The following is a 19,777-nucleotide window of genomic DNA, read 5'->3' on the forward strand; positions in this document are numbered from 1 at the left end:
CTGACAGGCAGGCTGTACCGTGACACGAGCTCGATACGGCCTCAGTCTGTCACACCGTCCATTAACCCTAAAGCCAAAGCAGCATTTATTTCAAATCAGCGCAAACTCTGCCCAGCAGCCGCTGCCTCTTCCCAACTAGGAACGGTGATAAGCGTCCACAGCGGCAGGGGGACAGCAATATAGGTCACACCGGAGGTTCATGGGGGAAAGAAGCATCCGGGGGAAAGGTTAAAGGTCGCTTGCATGTGGTGACGTTTCCTATTGAGCGGAAGCTGCTGGGATCTGCCGTCTGCTCGGGTTTCCGTGTGATTCTGTTTACAATCTGGTCCTTGTTTCCGAGGACTGAGAAGAGAGGAGCACTGGAGGCGCCGTCCCGCCGGGGGCGGAAGAGACAGTGACACCTGGAGAAGGGCGCTTTATACTGAGGTAGTGTGTGGGCAGGGATCCGGGTGCCAGCAGCTGCAGGTTATCCGGTCCTCTCCGAGGCAAGCACGGGGCAAGAGTGGTCTCCTGACCAGAGGCGAACAGGTCCACCTGATAATGGTCTGAGATGGGAAAGTAGGAACCTTTTATGTTCTCCTAAAAGTTTCACAGAGCTGGCTGTACACAAGATAATGATCTGCAGATCCAGGTAATCTGCCGGGATATGGGGCTGTGGGGCTGCGGCCAGTGGGGCTGGGAGCTGGGGGTCTGCGGCCGATGGGAGCTGGGGGTCTGCGGCCGGTGGGAGCTGGGGGTCTGTGGCCGATGGGGTTTGGGGATCTGTGGCCGATGGAAGCTGGGTGTCTGCGGCCGGTGGGTCTGGGGGTCTGTGGCCGATGGGAGCTGGAGGTCTGTGGCCGATGGGAGCTGGAGGTCTGTGGCCGATGGGAGCTGGAGGTCTGTGGCCGATGGGAGCTGGAGGTCTGCGGCCGATGGGAGCTGGAGGTCTGCGGCCGATGGGAGCTGGAGGTCTGCGGCCGATGGGAGCTGGAGGTCTGCGGCCGATGGGAGCTGGAGGTCTGCGGCCGATGGGAGCTGGAGGTCTGCGGCCGATGGGAGCTGGAGGTCTGCGGCCGATGGGAGCTGGAGGTCTGCGGCCGATGGGAGCTGGAGGTCTGCGGCCGATGGGAGCTGGAGGTCTGCGGCCGATGGGAGCTGGAGGTCTGCGGCCGATGGGAGCTGGAGGTCTGCGGCCGATGGGAGCTGGAGGTCTGCGGCCGATGGGAGCTGGAGGTCTGCGGCCGATGGGAGCTGGAGGTCTGCGGCCGATGGGAGCTGGAGGTCTGCGGCCGATGGGAGCTGGAGGTCTGCGGCCGATGGGAGCTGGAGGTCTGCGGCCGATGGGAGCTGGAGGTCTGCGGCCGATGGGAGCTGGAGGTCTGCGGCCGATGGGAGCTGGAGGTCTGCGGCCGATGGGAGCTGGAGGTCTGCGGCCGATGGGAGCTGGGGGTCTGCGGCCGATGGGAGCTGGGGGTCTGCGGCCGATGGGAGCTGGGGGTCTGCGGCCGATGGGAGCTGGGGGTCTGCGGCCGATGGGAGCTGGGGGTCTGCGGCCGATGGGAGCTGGGGGTCTGCGGCCGATGGGAGCTGGGGGTCTGCGGCCGATGGGAGCTGGGGGTCTGCGGCCGATGGGAGCTGGGGGTCTGCGGCCGATGGGAGCTGGGGGTCTGCGGCCGATGGGAGCTGGGGGTCTGCGGCCGGTGGGGCTGGGGGTTTGCGGCCAGTGGGGCTGGGAGCTGGTCCGGCCTGATGTCTGTCGTCGTACACGTTAGAATAAGAGCAGGCACTACTGAAATAATCTGTTGATTTGTAGCAGGGCTGTCTCAAGGTTTATGTGGTTCTTGGGTGACCATCCCGGTGAGAGCTCTGAGCTTTTAATTTTTTTTCACTCGAAGAGCTGTACCTGTTTTTTATTATTAGACTCTTTCATATTCGACTTTCTATTGTGGTTTTTTTTTTTTTTTTTTGACGGGCAGGTAGATAAAGTAAACACTAAGCAGAGATTCTGATATTTTGAGATCTGTATATACAGATTTCGTTTGGGGGGTGTTAATAGTATCAGATAAATATAGTTCATTACTTCGGAGAATTACACTCGATACAATGCCAAATAGGTTTACTTTTAGATGTTATTTATTTTCCAGGAAAAGGGAAGATATAAACTGTTTATTTAAAACAAAATATATATACATATCTCTATTTTTATGTTTCTGGTGGTGCCCCTAGGGGACTTGCACATGCAATCCCTTTATCAGAAGGAACACCTTCCTTCCTTTCCTACCACTTAAATAATGGTGTCATGATTTACATCAACAGCGAAGAGATTAAACTCTTGAGATTGGTGACAGTTCCATTACCGCAGTTAAGGTACTGTCACACTTAGCGATGTACCAGCGATCCCGACCAGCGATATGACGCGGTCAGGATCGCTGGTAAATCGCTAAGTGGTCGCTAGTGAGCTGCCACACAGGCAGATCTCACCAGCGACATCGCTGGGGAAGGGGATCGCTACTTACCTGTCACACTAGGCTATCCTGCGTCCTCCCGCCTGGCTCCACGCGTCGACGCAGCCTGTTCTCGCGCGATCAGCGATAACCAGCGGTGGAGCGGGTCGTAGGTAAGTATCAGACACAGCGATATCGCTAGCAATATCGCTATAACATCACAAGTTATAGCGATATTGCTAGCGATATCTCTTAGTGTGACAGTACCTTTAGACTCCGAGTGTTGAACACATCTCGCACCTGTGGTGTATAGAGCAGGCTTAACTCCTGACTTTGAACCACAAAGTGACTGCAGACTTGTGAATGCTCATATCTCGCACACTGTGAGGATTCCCCAGTGACTGCAAGTGTTTAATTTCCATATGTATGCCCATATTCCGACTAGACATGTGTGGCCTCACTTATAGGCCCCGTCTCAAATAGCGAGATCGCTAATGTGTCACCGAATCTATGACGCAACAGAGATCTCGCCTGCGATCTTGCTACATGTGACACATGCAGCAGCGACCGGCCCCCCTGCTGGATATCGCTGATCGTGCAGGAATGTCCTGGGCCATTTTTTCGTTGTTAGCGTCCCGCTGGCCAGTGTGCATCGCTGTGTTTGATCGCTGGATCGTTGCTGCGTCGCTGAAGAGATCTGCCTGTTTGGCAGCTTACTAGCGACGCACCAGCGATCTCTGCCAGGTCGTATCGTTGTCAGGATCGCTGGTGCATCGCTAAGGCTGGTTTCACATTAGCGTTTTTTAGCACAGCGCATCATGTGCATCCATGCGCCCCTATATTTAACATGGCGGGCGTATGGTCTAGCGTTTGCAGGCGTTTGTATGCGTTTTCGTGCGCATGCGGTGTTTTGTAGTGTGCGCCTAGGTGCGCCCAACACAACCTGTTGCATCTTTGGGTCCGTCAAACGGCATAAAAAACGCATGCGCACGGAATGCGCCAAAAAAACACATTACAGTCTATGGGAACGCAGGCCTGCGCATGGACATGCGCACGTCTGCGTTTGAAATCGCATGTGTTTTAAAGGGAACCTGTCACCCTTTTTTTTGCTCTATTAGCTGCCGGCATAGACATCTTGGGCTTATCTACAGCATTCTGTAATGCTGTAGATAAGCCCCCGATATAACTTGTTTTTCCGTTATATTATACTCACCGAGGTGGGCGGTCCGGTCCGATGGGTGTTGCGGTCCGGTCCGGCGCCTCCCTTCTTCATGCGATGACGTCCTCTTCTCCCGTCCTGAAATGGCGCAGGCGCATTGCTCTGCCCTGTTGAGGGCAGAGCAGAATTCTGCAGTGCGCAGGCGCCAGATCTCTCCCGAAGCCTGCGCACTGCAGGACTCTGCTCTGCCCTCAACAGGGCAGAGCAATGCGCCGGAGCCATTACAGGACGGGAGAAGAGGACGTCATCGCATGAAGAAGGGAGGCACCGGACCGCAACACCCATCGGACCGGACCCTCCCACCTCGGTGAGAATAATATAACGTGTTTTTCTTCTCTTTCAGGTTACATCAGAGGCTTAACTACAGCATCACAGAATGCTGTAGATAAGCCCCCGATGTCTATGCCGGCAGCCAATAGGGCAAAAAAAGGGAGACAGATTCCCTTTAAGAGTTAACATGACTAGAAACTGGTTAAAACGCATGCGCCTAAAAAACACACATGCATGCAAAATGCATGATGTGTTTTTTGCATGTGTTTCTGTTGCACATGAAGCGCAGCACTAAAAAAACGCTAATGTGAAAGTAGCCTAAGTGAAATGGGACCCTAATGCAAGTGTATTGAACAATACTTGACACGTCTAGTCGGAGTGTGACCAGAAGAATGTAGATTGCATACTCGCGATCATATGACCACCCGCTCCCTGCACAGGAGGATCCTCACAGCGTGCGGTCACATAGTGACTGCAGACTTGTACCCCAAGGATAAACACTCCCTAAAGGGTTGTTGCTATTGACTTTCATAACTGTTACATCCAATAGGTGGCACTATAGTTCCTGTGCTTAGTGTCAGCCTCTTGTTTGGAACAATAAATTTTCCACTTAGTGACAATTAGCAGATATCTTGAAAACTACAGAATTTAACCATAGATTGCACTACAACAAATCTTTCCAGATCTGTGATCAGCATGTAAATTGGGTTTAGTTTGACAGTACTTTTCAGTGTATTTTCAGTGTGAAAAGTCACCCACCATGAGCTTCTCCATTAGGAGGTGAGACGCGCTGCACGTATTTTCCGTGGCGTCCTGCAAGGAATAGGTAGATGTCACTTACATGTGGTGGGTATCGCGCTTCTGTGCTATTAATTTAGAATAGGATGCGTGCATGATACCGGCTGGAGACTTGGCACGTGCATCTCGGCAATAGTGAAAACACATTTTACTGTAGTGAAATGTCAGAGATCCATAGTTGTGACGAGAACAAGCTTCATGTCCTGATATTGGCACTTACAATAGATCTTGCATGTTTGAATGCCGTAACGTGCGACCTATATATACATGGGTTCAACTATTAAGTGCATCAAGAATTTCTTAGCCTTATAAACTCATTTCATTTTTTTTCTTATTTTATAGCTTGGGTGATTCTTATGTATTTGTTGTATTTTATTGTAGCAGTTTTCCATCTAATTTTACAGTTTTTTAACTTTTTTTCCATGAAATAATTTGTTTTTAATGTTTATTTGTGTAATTTTCTATTGCAGGTTAGGGTGATTAGCTTTTAGCCGCCAAAATGGTTTTGGCAGACCTCGGACGGAAGATAACTTCGGCTCTGCGCTCTTTGAGCAATGCCACAATCATTAATGAAGAGGTGAGGCCTGCTCTCATGTACCTGAAGTTAGTCAGAGAGGGTAGAGGACTAATTCTGGATAATACTTGGATTTCTTATCTATGTTTGATGGGTTCACTAACTTTTCCATATAATTTTCTATTTGCTGTGTGCTGGAAAAATAACCTGTTTTTCGAGCACGCAGAAGACACTCGGTTAGCACCCGAGCATGCTCAGAAAACACCTTGTCTGAGCACGTTCACGTATCACTAGTTGTCAGATATAAAGGTTATCGCTGTATATGAATGGAGAAAAGAGATGTCTCAAAATCAGTCCAAAACTGTAAACTATTTTTCCCCGTCTTATCTTTAGAATTATATAAGAGAATTGCCTCTGACCCCCTGAAGTGCTCACATCTGTCATGCTGCCTTTGTATTTTAGGTGCTTGGTGCGATGCTGAAAGAAGTCTGCACTGCCTTACTGGAAGCTGACGTCAACATCAAGCTTGTAAAGCAACTAAGAGAGAATGTCAAGTAGGACTGTACTATTTCTTTTTAGGGTTGTTTTTGTATTTTGTTTATGTAGTGATTTATTGGTCGTGTTTTTGTTAGGTTTTTGCGGGTTTTAACTAGCGAACTATGACAGAGGGTCACATACATAGTTAATTTTCATCCTCTCTAGGTCCGCTATTGATTTGGAAGAAATGGCATCTGGCCTCAATAAGAGGAAGATGATCCAGCACGCTGTTTTCAAGGAACTGGTCAAGGTATGGTTCTTTTGGTGAAAAACCCTAATTAAAAAAAAGCAAGACAGCCCACATAAAGAAGAAGAAAAACTATAAAAATAAAGGCCACAAAGATAAGATTGTTGGGGGTTTGACTTTGCAGTCCTGCCCATTACTGTCTGACAGGGCCTTGGTGGTCCATAAATGCCCTGTTCCCTTCATTGTTTACCAGGCACAGCTGCACACCTTGGAAATTACCAATAAGTCCCATTCCCTTTAAGGGATAAAGTCATTTCTTTATCGCTTCATTGGGGGACACAGGTTACCATGGGTGTATGCTGCTGACACTAGGCAAAAAAAAGGAAATGGCTCCTCCTCAATAGTATACACCCACTGACAGGAACTAAGTACCTCAGTTTAAGCTTAGTGTCTGTAGGAGGCGGACCTGGATCTAACCCCAGATCTGCAGTTTTTTCCTTTTCAGGCCTTGTTGTGTTTTATTAATCTTTTTCCTTTGTTTTTCAGATTCTTTGTCTTCAGGGTAACAGGGTGTAAGTTCTCACCCTGTTTTCCCACACTTAAGCGACTGAGAGAGCAGTGTGGTGTCACCCACATCGCCCACTCTCAGACCCGCAGGCAGGACCTTATCCCTTGTCACCTTTCCGGGTTTTTCGGTGTGACTTCCGGTGGCCGGTCCGTTGCCTATTCCCCACCTCACCCCTCTCCTCGGAGAGAGATGAGAGAAAACCGGTCTCCCCGCCGCGCTTTTTCTTTTCGCACCTTTTCCCCCCGCTCTGCAGTGTATCGGCGGCCATAGCTTCCTGTAGCTCTGTATAGCAGCGGCTATTTTCCTCTCCCCATGTATTCCGGGCCCCTTCACCTCCCTGCTTCCTGTGGCCGCTCATTACTGCGTTTTGAACCGCGCTCCCTTTTTTTTTTTTTTCAGCCAATAGAAAGGCTTCCCTTGGCTGCAGACCAACAGCAACGTCCCCAGCTTCAGCGCGCGTCTTCCCGGCGCGCTTTTGCTCCTATCATGGAGCTTCCTCTCCCTGCCGGTTCATGCCCCGGCAATGCGGCCAATCATAGGGGTACTTTCGCTTCCCTCACCTTCCGGCTTTTGTAGACGCACCCACCGCAGCGTCGCTTTTGGCCTGGACTCGGCACAACTGATGCTCCGTTACAGCATTACGCTTACGGACAGGATCGCTCGGAGATCCCTGCAAGTGCACGCCCTACGGTACCCGCGGGTTTTTCTGGCACGCCCTCCACAGTGCACCGTGCTTGCTGCGGCTCAGCACAGCCGATTCACCTCTTTTTTTTTTTTTTTTTTTTTTTTTTTTTTTTTTTTTTTTTTTTTTTTTATTCCCTTCCAGGAGGACGTTTCTTTCAGTCTCGTTTGCGAAGACATCCGTCGCAGGCGCCAGAGGTTCTTCAGGCCGTCTCTTCCCTGCTACACTCAGGGGTAATCGTACCCATTTCCCGGAACAATTGCTTTTCAAGGTTCTACTCTAATCTTTTTGTAGCCTCTGAGAAAGTTGGATCTCTCCATCTAATTTTAGATTTCAAGCGATCGAATCCTCATGTTCGAATCCATCATTTCATGATGGAGTCCCGCCGACGCTGCGACCAGAGTCTTAAGTTCATCTTAGACACTCGGACCCGTCTCGGCTAGATCATCAACAGGGAGGCGTTCTCCCTCACCCCAACCCAGCATCTGGTGTTTCTGGGAATGAGGTTTGACATGGCACAAGCCTTGTCTTCTTTTCATAGGTGAAGTTCTTATCCCCCTGCCGAGGGATCCGCATTCTAAACGACCAACTTCTCTCTCCCTACAATATAGTATGAGAGTTCTGGGGAAGATAATTACTGCCTTGGAGACATCTCCCTTTGCCCAGTTTCAGACCCGTTCTCTTCAGCTGGCCCCCATGTCTGCTTGGGACAAGAGGACCGCTTCCCTGAACCGGCCCATTCTATCACCTCTTAAAGGTAAAGCAGTCCCTGACCTGGCGGACGTTATTTGCATCAGTCCTTCGAGGGAGGTCCTTCCACCATCTGGAGGCGGGTCGTCACTACTGATGCCAGTCTCCTCGGTTGGGGAGTGGTTTTTTTCTTCATCATTCAGCACAGGGTCACTGGAGTTCCTAAGTATCCGCTCTCCTGAAGATCAGAGCAATTATTTTCTTCTTGCCCTTCGCCTCTGACAGTCCTTCCTAGCAGGCCAGCAGGTCCGTATAAAATCGGACGACGTCACTGCCGTGGCTTAAAACGTCAAGGAGGGACTCGCAACAAACAGGTGTTGGCAGTGGTAACAAGGATTCTGCAATGGGCGGAGCGTCTCTATCCCGTCACATCAGCCGTACACACTCCTGAGGTGGAAACTTGGGCAGCCTATTTTCTGAGTCTTCAGGGTCTCACATCGGGTAGGTGGTCTTTCATTTCTGCCATTTTCAATCAAATATGCCGGAGATGGGGCTCACCGGACGTCATCCTGGTGTCTCAGAAGAACCACAAGGTTCCTTCGTTCATAGCCAGGTCCCGGAATCCACTTGTCATAGGATTTGATGCAATAGTGTTACGAATGGGTCACCGAGGAGGATAGCAGGCTCAGGCTAAGCCACAGAAAACCATAGATGTTGGTAACTAAGCGGATGTAGACCCCTGATCCTGTCCACACAACTAGCAGTAGCCGTTGAGCATGCCTACGATGATCTTAGATGCCTCGGCACAGCCGGAGAGCTAACTAAGCCTAAAGCAAGAAAGGGGAAATCTAAACTGCCCCAGAGCAGACCCCAAAGGAATAGATAGCCCCCAAACATATATTGTCGGTGAGACAAGATGAAAACACAAACGCAGGCAGAAAAATAGACTGAGCAAACGATGGGGCCCACACTGACTAGACAGGAAAGGAAAGACACTGTCTGCAATCACGCAAAAAAGTCCAACACGTCTGATGCACAAAATCACTGAAGTCGCACGACTTCACCCCCACTAATCAGCACTCTGGTATATTCTGAAAGCAAAGCAAAAAGAGACCAATATAAAAGGGGACAAAACAAACTGGCACATGCAGTAACATATGGGCGGTGATTCAGCACAGCCCCAGCCGGAGCTAGCTGACCCGCACAAAGCAGAGATAAAACCAGATCAAATGCAAACAGAATAACAAATGAACCACTTAGCTGAACATGCAGGGAAAGAGCAGGAGACATCAGACCTCAGGAGGCACAAGAAGAAAATCGCCAGCAGGGATAGAGGGAGTCAGCTGTCTTAAATCCCAATCAGAAACCCCAGATCTCCAATCGTCTTCCTCATTATCAGGTGGCAAGCCTCTGTCAATCAGATCAGCTCCACTCCCTCCAGTAACCACCAGAGGGAGCCCAGAAAGAGAACTCTCAATCTGACCAGCTCCACTATCTTCAGTAATCACCAGAGGGAAGCCAGAGAGAGAATTCACAACACACTAGTGACCCCGTGATCGCATTTTCAGTTGACTTTTATCTTTTTCCGCATCTCCTCTTTATTCCGAAAGTTGTGAAAAGGATATAGGCGGAAGGAACTCCCGTAATCCTAGTAGTTCCACATGGCTCAAGAAGGGCCTGGTATGCCGAGCTGGTGAACATGCTCATCAATGCCCTCTGGAGGCTTTCAGACCATCCAGATTTTCTTTCACGGGGCTCCCTCTTCCTCCAGAGTTCTCAGTCTTTCATTTCAACAGCATGACCATTGAGGCCACAGTCCTGAGGGTGACCGAACTTTCCCATCAGGTTATTCAGACAATAATTAGGGCAAGAAAACAAGCATCCTGGCTTATCTATCACAGATACTGGAAGGTCTTCTTCCAATGGAGTGTGGACAAAGTTTGATCATTACCCTTAAGCGTAAGGATTCCGCTCTTCAATCCTTTCTCAATGAGATTTGGCTTCTCATTCCCAGGTAAAAGACCTTTCTTCCAGGAGTTTCCCACCTGGCACCTCCCTTATCGTCCTCTGATGGATCCATAGGATCCTAATCTTGTCCTTGGGTGCACTCCAGCGCGCTCCCTTTGAGCCTATTCAAGTTTTTTCGTCTTCTGTCATAAAAGCAGCCTTTTTAGTTGACATTACGTCCATCATGAGAGTTTCTGAGTTAGCGACTTTGTCCTGACGTTCCTCGTTCCTGATTCTCCATCAGGACACGGTAGTTCTCGGGCCCGTTCCTTCCTTCTTACATGGGGTGAGCTCTTCACTTGACATTAATTAAGAAATTGTCCTTCCTTCTCTATGTCCCTCTCCAGTTCAACCCCTGGAAAAGTCCCTCCACAAGTTAGATCTGGTCAGAGCTGTCAGAGTATATCTCTCAAGGACTGCTCCCTTTCGCCTCCCTGATGCCCTATTTGACGTCTCTGAAGGTCGTCATAAGGGACTCCCAGCCTCCAGGTTCTAGGCATACCTCGTTCACCACTAACAACTTCCTCTGAGGATAAAGACTCTCTCTACCTTGGAAGTGGGAACTGCCTGGGCAGTTTGTCACCAGGCTTCAGCTTAACAGATTGTTAGCTGTGACCTGGTCTTCATTGTACACTTTCGTGGCATTTTATAAGTTTCACACCCATGTCTCGTCTGATGCAGACCTGGGAAGGAAGGTGTTTCAGGCGGCGGGTATGCATCAGCTGACCTAGGTTTTTTTTCTCTGCATTGTTTTCTGTTTCCCATCCTTGGGGACTGCTTTGGGACGTCCCATGGTAACCTGTGTCCCCCAATGAAGCGATAGAGAGAAGGATTTTTGGTACTCACCGTAAAATCTCTTTCTTGGAGCCTTCATTGGAGGACACAGCACCCTCCCTAACTGTTTGTACTGTTTTTGGGCCTACGTGCCTTTTGTTGCTGAGTTGGTACATATGTCGAGTTTTTTGGTTGCTTCTCCTACTGCTTTAACACTAACTGAGGTACTTGGTTCCTATCAGTGTGTGTATACTACTGGGGAGGCGCTATTTCCTTTTTTTTGTCTAGTGTCAGCCTCCTAGCAACAGCAGCATACACCTACGGTAACCTGTGTCCCCCAATGAAGGCTCCAATAAAGAGATTTTATGGTGAGTACCAAAAATCCTTCTATACAAAGTATACATCCAAATTCAGTACCTGAAGTATGGAGCTACGATTAAAATTTTGCACCGTGTTGCATTCCTTTTAAACAGATGATCATCTAGGCTGCAGAGAGCCACTTGCCCACCTATACAACTGCTACAGGCTCTTTGAAACACAGATTTTTGCATCTTTTCTCCTAGAAGTTCAGCATTGAAGTAGTAAATAGGTCCAGGTATTTAGTGTTGCTGATCAGTGGTGTAAAGAGAAGAACCAGAGAGAAGCGCCGCACATGACCATTACTTCAAGCTTGAATTGTTTTGTTATCTCCCTTTTATATAACTTTATGCTTGAAAAATGAGCCAGATCTTGGAGTTACCATTTATTTGGTGTGTCCCTCCCTCATAACTCCTGGGGAGCCTTGTTATTGATATAGGACCCTTGAGTGTTTAGTTCAGCCTCTCCTCATTTATAGCTGTGTGTCCTGTTATGCATCATATTCCTGCGGAAAATTGAATAATTCCCAATGTTCTTATTTTTATCCTTTTTACCCAAAGGTGCAGTATGTAGCGTAAGTTGAGTCTATGGCTTTAGAACCATATATACCAGAAAAAGAAACATGCTATCAAAGAGGGATCACCAATGGGAAATCATTATTTTATTTGAATGTACAAAATAAACAAAGTATTTAAAACCATAAAGTGCCCACCGAGAGGTGGGATCCCGCCCTACGGACAGAGGGGCAAAAGTGTGCATGCATGAAAAGACCAATAGAAAATCAAATGGTAGAGAGAACTTGACATACACTGGTCAGTATAAAAAATACACTGTTTTGACACCTGATATGGGGCACTAAAAAGTCTGATATATAGTTACGCTGCGCTCACCTGAGGGCGGGTCCCCGCGCCCGATGTCACCACTTACGATGCCGCGGCCGCTCTGGGGATCCCGTCGTGTGCGCACGCGCATCTCCCGCACTTGATTACATGGCTGCGCTGTGTTGCTAGTGTGCATGTTCGTTCTTCTCGGCTCTAGCTGCAGTCATGTCCTCTCTATGATCCTGGAGGACCTGACCCGGAAGTCCAAGTGATCATGTGCTATTTCAGGCTACCTCTTCCTATGGCAGTTGCCTGATTATTGTTTTACTTCCTGGCTTTGTCTGCTTTGTCCTTGCCTGGCTGTGCGTTGTATTCGGATCCTCTGCCTTGTGCACTGTTGTGCCTCCTGGCACATGCTCTATTCCTGTGCTCTGTTGTGCCTCCTGGCACATGCTCTGTTCCTGCACTGTGTTCAGTCGTGCCTCTCGGCACATGCTCAGTTCTATGCTCTGTTGTGCCTCCTGGCACACCTTCTGTCTAGCCTCACAGTCTGGCGTTCCTCTCTACGCACGCTCTGTCTAACTCTGTTCTCTGTTGTGCTTCTTGCACGCGCCCTGCTTTGTTTCTTCGTGTGCCCTTTGCACGAGCCCGGTCTCAGCCGTGCCCGCTGGGCAGTGTCCCAGCTGTGTCCGCCTGTTTATGCCTCAGCCGTGCCCGCCTTAGTCATGCCCGCCCGTTTGTGCCTCAGCCTGCCAGTGCCCCAGTCGTGCCCACCGTGCTTCCTGGTACACACGCTATCGCTGCACTGTCCTTAGGCTACTTTCAGATTTGCGTTACCAGGCGCAGCGCTCGGTCGCCGCTAAGCTCCGCCTCCGATCAACTCCTCCTATGGTCGCATGACGCTGCATGCGATCAGCGTACCCAATATTTAGAATTGGGTACGTTGGCCGTGCGCTGGTATGTTTTTTGCCAATGCATGTGCCCTTTTTGCGCTGCGCCGACGTGCGCCAAACGCACCTTGTTGCATTTTTGTGGGCGCATGTGCCGGCAAAAGCATGCCAGCGTACCCAACGCTAAATATAGGGTACGCTGATCGCATGCAGCGTCATGCGACCATAGGAGGAACTGACCGGAGGTGGGGCGGAGCTTAGCGGCGGCCGAGCACTGCACCTGGTAACTCAAATCTGAAAGTAGCCTTAGTCTAGCGTACTTCCGTGTACACTCGCCCTTTATTGTCCTGTACCCTGCGTGTCCCTGTGCCCACGCTTTGCACATTCCTGCAGGCACACTCACTCGTGTCTCCTGTGAGCCGGCCACCTGGTGCCAGCAGTTGTGGTACCTTACCCCATTGGGCTTGCCCCTGACACTCTCTGTATGGGGGGTGGTCCTCAGTTGGTTAGCTCGCCCTGGGAGGGTTGGCGCCACAACGCATATGTGTGTGTGTGTGTATATATATATATATATATATATATATATATATATATAAGCCGACCCCCCCCCCCCCCTAATTTTGCCACAAAAGACTGGGAAAACGTATTGACTCGTGTATAAGCTGAGGGTGGAATCCATAGACTATGCCCCTATATGCTGCTCCATAGACTATGCCCCCATATGCTGCTCCATAGACTATGCCCCCATATAGATTATGCCCCCATATGCTGCCCCATAGACTATGCCCCAAAAGCCATACTCTCCTCTCCTGGGTCCATCACCGCTGTCTGACACTTCTTGTGTCAGTGACTGTTCAGCCAGCAGATGGGCGGCGCGCATTAACCACGTCACCGCTCCCCCTGCTGCCTAAATGTCACTGACACAGGATGCAGCAGACAGCGGTGAGCAGTTATGGACCGGGGGACAGGTGAATATTGCTATACTCACCCATCCTGCCACGGTCTCTACAGCCTCGCTTCTCCACTGTCTCCCTTCCTGTCTTCAGTGGTCACGTGGTACCGCTCATTACACTTATGAATATGCGCATATTCATGAGTGTAATGAGCGGTACCACGTGACCGCTGAAGACAGGAAGGGAGACAGTGGAGAAGTGAGGCTGCAGAGACCGCGGCAGGACAGGTAAGTATGATCTCTGACACCCCTGCCGACCCCCAGGTATATGACCCGTGTATAAGCCGAGAGGAGGACTTTCAGCCCAAAAAATGGGCTGAAAATCTCGGCTTATACACGAGTATATACAGTGTGCGTGTAAGGAGAAATGATACTTCTTGGATACACACACACACACACACACACACACACACACACACACACACACACTACAGACCAAAAGTTTGGACAAACCTTCTCATTCAAAGAGTTTTCTTTATTTTCATGACTATGAAAATTGTAGATTCACTCAGAAGGCATCAAAACTATGAATTAACACATGTGGAATTATATAATTAACAAAAAAAGTGTGAAACAACTGAAAATATGTCTTATATTCTAGGTTCTTCAAAGTAGCCATCTTTTGCTTTGATTACTGCTTTGCACACTCTTGGCATTTTCTTGATGAGCTTCAAGAGGTAATCACAGGAAATGGTCTTCCAACAGTCTTGAAGGAGTTCCCAGAGATGCTTAGCACTTGTTGGCCCTTTTGCCTTCACTCTGTGGTCCAGCTCACCCCAAACCATCTCGATTGGGTTCAGGTCTGGTGACTGTGGAGGCCAGGTTATCTGGCGTAGCACCCCATCACTCTCCTTCTTGGTCAAATAGCCCTTACACAGCCTGTAGATGTGTTTGGGGTCATTGTCCTGTTGAAAAATAAATGATGGTCCAACTAAACGCAAACCGGATGGAATAGCATGCCGCTGGAAGATGCTGTGGTAGCCATGCTGGTTCAGTATGCCTTCAATTTTGAATAAATCCCCAACAGTGTCACCATTCTTCACGGTGGGAACCAGGCATGTAGAGTCCATCCGTTCACCTTTTCTGCGTCGCACAAAGACACGGTGGTTGGAACCAAAGATCTCAAATTTGGACTCCTCAGACCAAAGCACAGATTTCCACTGGTCTTATGTCCATTCCTTGTGTGCTTTAACCCAAACAAGTCTCTTCTGCTTGTTGCCTGTCCTTGGCAGTGATTTCCTAGCAGCTATTTTACCATGAAGGCCTGCTGCACAAAGTCTCCTCTGAACAGTTGTAGAGATGTGTCTGCTGCTAGAACTCTGTGTGGCATTGACCTGGTCTCTAATCTGAGCTGCTGTTAACCTGAAATTTCTGAGGCTGGTGACTTGGATGAACTTATCCTCCGCAGCAGAGGTGACTCTTGGTCTTCCTTTCCTGGGGCTGTCCTCATGTGAGCCAGTTTCTTTGTAGCGCTTGATGGTTTTTGCCACTGCACTTGGGGACACTTTCAAAGTTTTCCGAATTTTTTGGACTGACCTGACGTTCATTTCTTAAAGTAATGATGGCCACTCGTTTTTCTTAGCTGCTTTTTAATACAAATTCTAACAGTCTATTCAGTAGGACTATCATCTGTGTATCTACCAGACTTCTGCACAACACAACTGATGGTCCCAACCCCATTTATAAGGCAAGAAATCCCACTTATTAAACCTGACCGGGCACACCTGTGAAGTGAAAACCATTTCCGGTGACTACCTCTTGAAGCTCATCAAGAGAATGCCAAGAGTGTGCAAAGCAGTAATCAAAGCAAAAGGTGGCTACTTTGAAGAACCTAGAATATAAGACATATTTTCAGTTGTTTCACACTTTTTTGTTAATTATATAATTCCACATGTGTTAATTCATAGTTTTGATGCCTTCAGAGTGAATCTACAATTTTCATAGTCCTGAAAATAAAGAAAACTCTTTTTGAATGAGAAAGTGTGTCCAAACCTACTTTTGGTCTGTACTGTGTGTGTATATATATATATATATATATATATATATATATATATATATATATATATATATATATATATATATATATATATATTAGTGTAATTTTGTAGCCAACAAAAATATGGCAGAGTGAAATGCTTCCAGAAGAGATGCAGAGACCTGGGCAATACAATCATAGCGCCCTGCTTAAAAGGTAACCAGTAACGGCATGTATAAGTTTGCCACTATAAGTGAATCCCTGCAGCACATACATGCAATGCCATATATATGAAGAAAGGTGACAAAGCCGAAACGCATTGGGCCCAATGCACTCCGGACCTTTTGGCGTTTACACTGGTCGTGTTTAATAGGTATTGTGGTTCTTTTGGTGGCACATCCAGCGGCTGCAGCTTGCTCTTTTAAGGGCCTTAGTCTATTGAGACCTTATATTCACCTTTCTTCATATAGCAGACTCTCTTCCTCTTTCGCCTCATTGGGGGACACAGGACCATAGGTGTTATGCTGCTGCCACTAGGAGGACACTAGGTAAACGTAGAAGAAATAAGCTCATTCTATGCAGTATACACCCTCCTGCTGGCTCTAATCGAACCAGTTCTTGCTTAGTGTCTGTAGGAGGCACTTAGGTCTGGGATTCAGACCCCAACTTTATTATTTTCAATTTTTATTTTTTGTGTTTGATTTTTCCAGAGAAGGTCCTGGTCCCTTGGGGGGAGGGGGGGTGGTGCCAGATGTCCGATGTCCGGCGGCATTTTTCACTGCTTTCGGCTTTCTGTCGCTTGCGCACCGACCAGCGCTGCAAATTTGTTCCCCAGCTTCTAGCCGGACTAGGTCGCATTTTTTTCTTTAACTCCGACCACCGAGGTGGCTCCGCCCAAGCTTCATGCACTTCTCGTTCTAAACGAGAAGCGCCACTGCTAATCTCGGAGACCATCTTCCTTGGATCTCAGGCACGCACGTGTGAGATCCCAGTCTCCGGTAGCTACGGGTCGCCATCTGGACTGACAAGGCAGCACTGACAGGAGCACTGTGTGGAGCGTGGACAGAGGGACATCATCCTTACAGGACCTGGGCAAGCTGCAAAGCTGAGCTTAACCCCCTTCTCTGCAGTACTGACCTACATTTTCTCCTGAGTGCAGCATTTTACCAGGGGGTCCCAAAGGTACACTATGTCACAATCTAAGGCAGGGTTCCCCAACTCCAGTCCTTAAGGCCCACCAACAGATCATGTTTTCAGGATTTCCTTAGTATTGCTCAGGTGATAATTGCTTCACCAGTACAATACAAAGAAAATCCTGAAAACATGATCTGTTGGTGGGCCTTGAAGACTGGAGTTGGGGAACCCTGATCTAAGGCATCCAAGAAGGCTAACAAAACAGTGTTTTTCGCCTCATGTGCCACTTGCATTACTTCGTTGCCCTGGGGCCTCAATACTCCATTCTGCACGGCCTGTGACCCTGTATGCGTCCAGTAGCCCTCCGCTACTGCCGATCCTAGTGGACCTAGTCCCCCTGAGTGGGTCACTTCTCTGTCACAGTCTATGTCTTCTCTGGCCAAGGCAATTGAGTCTCTCCGGGAACACTCCTCAAGTCAGGGCATCCGTTTGCCTTGTGTGGAGAGCTCCTCTGCTGTGCGGGAACCGTCGACCAGCAGGGTTCGTTCTTTATAAAAAAAAAAATGCACAGGTTTCTAGGAAACGGACCCAGAGCACGTCTCCCAGGCTCTATAGTGCTTCGGCGTGTGTGCCGTTCCGCTTCCCCTCTCCAGGAGTTCGCAACTAACACAACTCAGAATATGAGTCTGAGGTGTCCATAGACCCGAACTCGCAGGAGTATAAGGAGATAGTAGATACCCTCATCAAAGCAGCCTACAAGATTCTGAGGGTGGACGAGGACTCTATGGCTATCCCAGATCATGCGGTATCTTTCAAAAGAACTAAACACTCTCATAAGGGGTTTGTCAATCACCCTGAGTTTACGGACATTGTTCAGAGACGCAGGAATCGGCTGGACAAACGTTTCACAGGGCAAAAGTCACTTGAGACAAGATATCGCTTTGCTCCTGATCTAAGGAAAGATTGGATAAAGTTTCCTTCAGTGGATCTTCCCGTATCACGTCTCGCATCCAAAATCTTCCTTTCCTTGTATGATGGCTCCTCAATCAAGAATCCCACTGACCGATAGATTGAAAACCTTGCTTGGTCAGTCTTTGAAGGCTCTGCTCTCCCTCCATCCTTTGCCGCAACCTGGGTGGCTACAGCTATTGTCACTTGGGCGGAGGCTCTGATTAAAGCCATTCAGGACAGTAACCTTCCTCCTGAGGCAGCAAGTCTAGCTAACCAGATTTCTCGGGCCGGAGATTATTTGGTACACGCCTCGCTAGATGCGGCCAACTGCGCTGCACTGGCAGCCTCGAGCGCCATCACCATCAGGAGGGCATTATGGCTCATAGTGGGGAGCGGATTCTGCTTCCAAAAATCCTTAACCTCTCTGCCTTACCAGAGCGGTTGCTTATTTGGAGAAAAACTGGATCATCTTATCTCCGACGCTACTGGAGGGAAAAGTAAATTTCTTCCCCAGCAAAGGTCCAGTCGGCCCTTTCGGAGTCAACAGCAAGTTCGGCTCCGGCCCTTTTGCGGCAACAAGAGCTGCTCCTCTACGACCGACTCTTCAGGCTCGGGGTGTCGTCTGCGTAGAGAAATGGGTTCCCAGGCCTCGTATAGACCCAGTCATTCCTGGAAGAGCAGGCCAAAACCGTCTAGATCCAAAGGATGCAGATCCCATAGATTCTCTGCGCAATAACTCGATGCGGTATCCGGCGGGCACCAAAAAGGTAGGCGGCCATCTGGTTTTGTTCCATCAAGTCATGGCTCTCATTCGTTCACTACATGTGGGTCAGGGACCTGGTGTCCCGCAGATACAAGATAATGTTTTATTTTCACCCTCCGACACGGTTTTTCCTGTTTTGCCCTCCCAAAATAGAGGCGCGGGCAGCGTCCTTTTACCAGGCCATAGGGGCTGGATGACAAACTTAAGTCTTCTCCGGTACCAGATCAGCAGATAACCTTCTTAGGGATGAACCTAGACACTTCCCAAGGGTTGGTGATTCTCCCTCCAGAAAAAGTTTCGGCCTTTCAACAGGGAGCCCGAATGCTTTCCTGCTCTTTTCCTCACTCCATACGATTCGGCATGGGAGTACTGGGCAAGATGGAGGCTACACCTCTGTCCTCTGCAACATGCGCTTCTGATAGCCTGAGACAGGAACGCATTCTCGCTCGACTGTCGGTTCCGTTTGTCCCAGTGGGTCAGGCAGACCCTCAGGTGGTTGACGTTGAAGTCTTCACTGGATCAGGGAAAATCCTTCCTCCCGGTACGTTGGCTAGTGGTGACCACCGATGCCAGCCTTCTCGTCTTCCGTCATCATTCAGCCCAGGGAAGCTGGTACGCTCTGGAATCGCGTCTCTCGATCATCGTCTTGGAGATACGACCGATCAGGTTGGCTGTTCTGCGGTTTCATCATCTTCTGGCAGGTCGCCCCATCCGGATTCAATCGGACAACGCCACGGTGGTGGCATCCATGAACCGTCAGGGGGGCACCTGCAGCAGAATGGCTATGCTCGAAGTAGGTCACATTCTCCAATGAGCCGAGAGGAACCATTCGGTCATCTCAGCGGTTCACATCCCGGGCATAGAAAATTGGGCGTCAGATTTTCTCAGCCGTCAGGGTCTCCCCTAGGGAGAGTGATCCCTTCATCCAGAGGTCTTACAGCAGATTTGTCATCGCTGGGGGATGCCCGATGTCGATCTGATGGCTTCAAGGCTAAATACCAAAGTTCCAGAGTTCATAACTCGTGCTTACGACCCAGTAGCCATCGGGGCGGATGCACTGGTTCTCCCGTGGCATCAGTTTCGTCTCCCTTACATGTTTTCCCCACTCCCGTTACTTCCGAGGGTCATCAGGAAGATCAGAGCGGAAGGGATTCCCGTGATCCTGGTCGCTCCGGATTGGCCACGCTGGGCGTGGTACGCGGTACTAGTGTAAATTGTTGCCGACGTTCCCTGTCGGTTGCCGGATCGCCTAGAACTGCTCT

At 49.2% G+C, this 19,777-nt stretch overlaps 1 protein-coding gene across 2 annotated transcripts in view; it reads left to right on the top strand.

Moving 5' to 3' along the window:
• The first annotated feature begins 17 nt into the window (after positions 1–17).
• The window catches only part of SRP54 (signal recognition particle 54), a 76,351-nt gene continuing 56,591 nt past the window's right edge, over positions 18–19,777 (top strand). Inside the window, exons 1-4 of one of the 2 annotated variants that reach the window (XM_073569815.1) lie at positions 18–426; positions 5,184–5,290; positions 5,690–5,781; positions 5,930–6,014. In XM_073569815.1, the coding sequence (XP_073425916.1) occupies positions 5,213–5,290; positions 5,690–5,781; positions 5,930–6,014 (255 nt within the window). In that variant the 5' untranslated portion in view covers positions 18–426; positions 5,184–5,212. Of the gene's footprint in view, positions 427–477; positions 632–5,183; positions 5,291–5,689; positions 5,782–5,929; positions 6,015–19,777 lie in introns of those variants that run through there. The other variant, XM_073569822.1, reaches the window with a different exon arrangement.

Source organism: Dendrobates tinctorius, unplaced genomic scaffold (genome assembly GCF_039654945.1).
Source record: "Dendrobates tinctorius isolate UK_male_01 unplaced genomic scaffold, ASM3965494v1 ptg000006l, whole genome shotgun sequence".
Lineage (NCBI taxonomy): Eukaryota > Metazoa > Chordata > Amphibia > Anura > Dendrobatidae > Dendrobates > Dendrobates tinctorius.